Here is a 1,391-nt window from a genome sequence, read left to right on the forward strand (position 1 = left end):
TTTTTACATTCTCTCCTCTACTTTTCTGTAGGCCCGGGCTATTCGGGAACAAATTGGCTATTCTGACAACATCATGGATGATGAATATCTCAACAACGAGTACAAAGATGTGAGTGTCTGAAAATCTGCATTTAGGCATGTTTTTCTTCTTTCACTGAAATAACACAAAGCGGCTTCATTGTAGCCTCATATCAGTTCTATGAAAACCATTTTGCCAAATTCTTGGCTTTTATGAGCTTAGCTGGAGAATATATGAACAGGTGTTGATAGCTCTCATCACGGCTAATCCTCCCATTTCTTTGGCTGTGTGTTGGCGTTAGCTGAGCTACAGTGCAGAGGAGTACTTTGAAAACATCCTACAGAACCTGGAGTACGTGCAGAAGAAATACCTGCGGAAACTGAGAGTCAAAGTCAACAAAGAGGAGTAAGATTCCTGTGGGTTAGAGTTAGGAGGTTAAATCAATGCTCAGCAAACAGGCTTTCCCAGGTGTTTAGTAAATCACTAATAATAAATGTCTTGTTCGCTTATGGCCCTTGTAGTGTGACACACAGTCTTGCACAGTGTATTCTCCCACACTAACTCCTACTCAGCCATCCACTAAATGCAGCAGCACTGCTAATATTGGCTTGGTTATTAATAACCACAGATTAATTTTAATACCTCTTTAGTGAATTTGGATTGTCTTGCACTATAGGTCTCCTTATTGTACAGTCTTTAAATCTTCAGGTGGGTAACTGGAGCTGCTGTTGTCAACGCCTTCTACTCAGTCAGCAAAAACCAAATAGGTATTTTTACATGTGCAGACACATTCATTTGCAAATACATGCATGTAATTATTCTTCGTTTTACATTAAGTAAAGTTTTAAAACCATTTTATTTAGTTTTGCTTTTCCTGGTGCCAGTGTTCCCTGCAGGTATCCTCCAGCCACCTTTCTTCAGCAAAGGCCAGGCCAAATCTCTCAACTATGGTGGCATTGGCATGGTAATCGGTCACGAGATCACACATGGCTTTGATGACAACGGTATGACTTTTCCACACTGTTGCTCTCTGTTCCTCCCAGAGGCCATTTTGGCAGATGACATTGGTCTTTGGATAGAAATACTCTACTGCATTTCCCTTTCTATAACTGGTACAATGCCATTTCAGGGGAAATAAAGAGTTTTGAAATGCCATTCCTCCAGGCCGACCCAGGTCTTTTTTCACAACACTCGAATTCAAAGGGCTTTGTGATGCTATGTTCAATTTCATCAATTGCAAAGATGTCAGGATACTTTTATACTGATTTACTGCAAGCCACCCAGAACAGAATGGAAGAATGTAACTGAGGTCAGTTGCCGCATTTGACTGCTCTCTCAGATGGATGCTTGAGCATGCATCACTGAGTTGTTT

The 1,391-nt window shown here is 40.9% G+C and overlaps 1 protein-coding gene across 1 annotated transcript; it reads left to right on the top strand.

Moving 5' to 3' along the window:
• Nucleotides 1-35: 35 nt before the first annotated feature.
• On the top strand, nt 36-1,338 carry LOC109954063 (neprilysin-like). Its single transcript, XM_020589483.1, has 4 exons — nt 36-109; nt 321-424; nt 728-786; nt 904-1,338. Exons 1-4 carry the CDS (start codon nt 74-76, stop codon nt 1,155-1,157), a joined length of 453 nt encoding a protein of 150 aa, XP_020445139.1. The 5' UTR covers nt 36-73; the 3' UTR covers nt 1,158-1,338.
• The last annotated feature ends 53 nt before the right edge of the window (nt 1,339-1,391 follow it).

The sequence above is a fragment of the Monopterus albus genome, unplaced genomic scaffold, assembly GCF_001952655.1.
Source record: "Monopterus albus unplaced genomic scaffold, M_albus_1.0 scaffold2887.1, whole genome shotgun sequence".
Taxonomy (NCBI): domain Eukaryota; kingdom Metazoa; phylum Chordata; class Actinopteri; order Synbranchiformes; family Synbranchidae; genus Monopterus; species Monopterus albus.

Coding starts and splice junctions, on each gene's coding strand:
- LOC109954063 (XM_020589483.1), top strand. CDS start 74: ATGGATGATGAATATCTCAACAACGAGTACAAAGAT. Junction 110..320: donor TCAACAACGAGTACAAAGAT/GTGAGTGTCTGA, acceptor TGTTGGCGTTAG/CTGAGCTACAGTGCAGAGGA. Junction 425..727: donor GTCAAAGTCAACAAAGAGGA/GTAAGATTCCTG, acceptor TTAAATCTTCAG/GTGGGTAACTGGAGCTGCTG.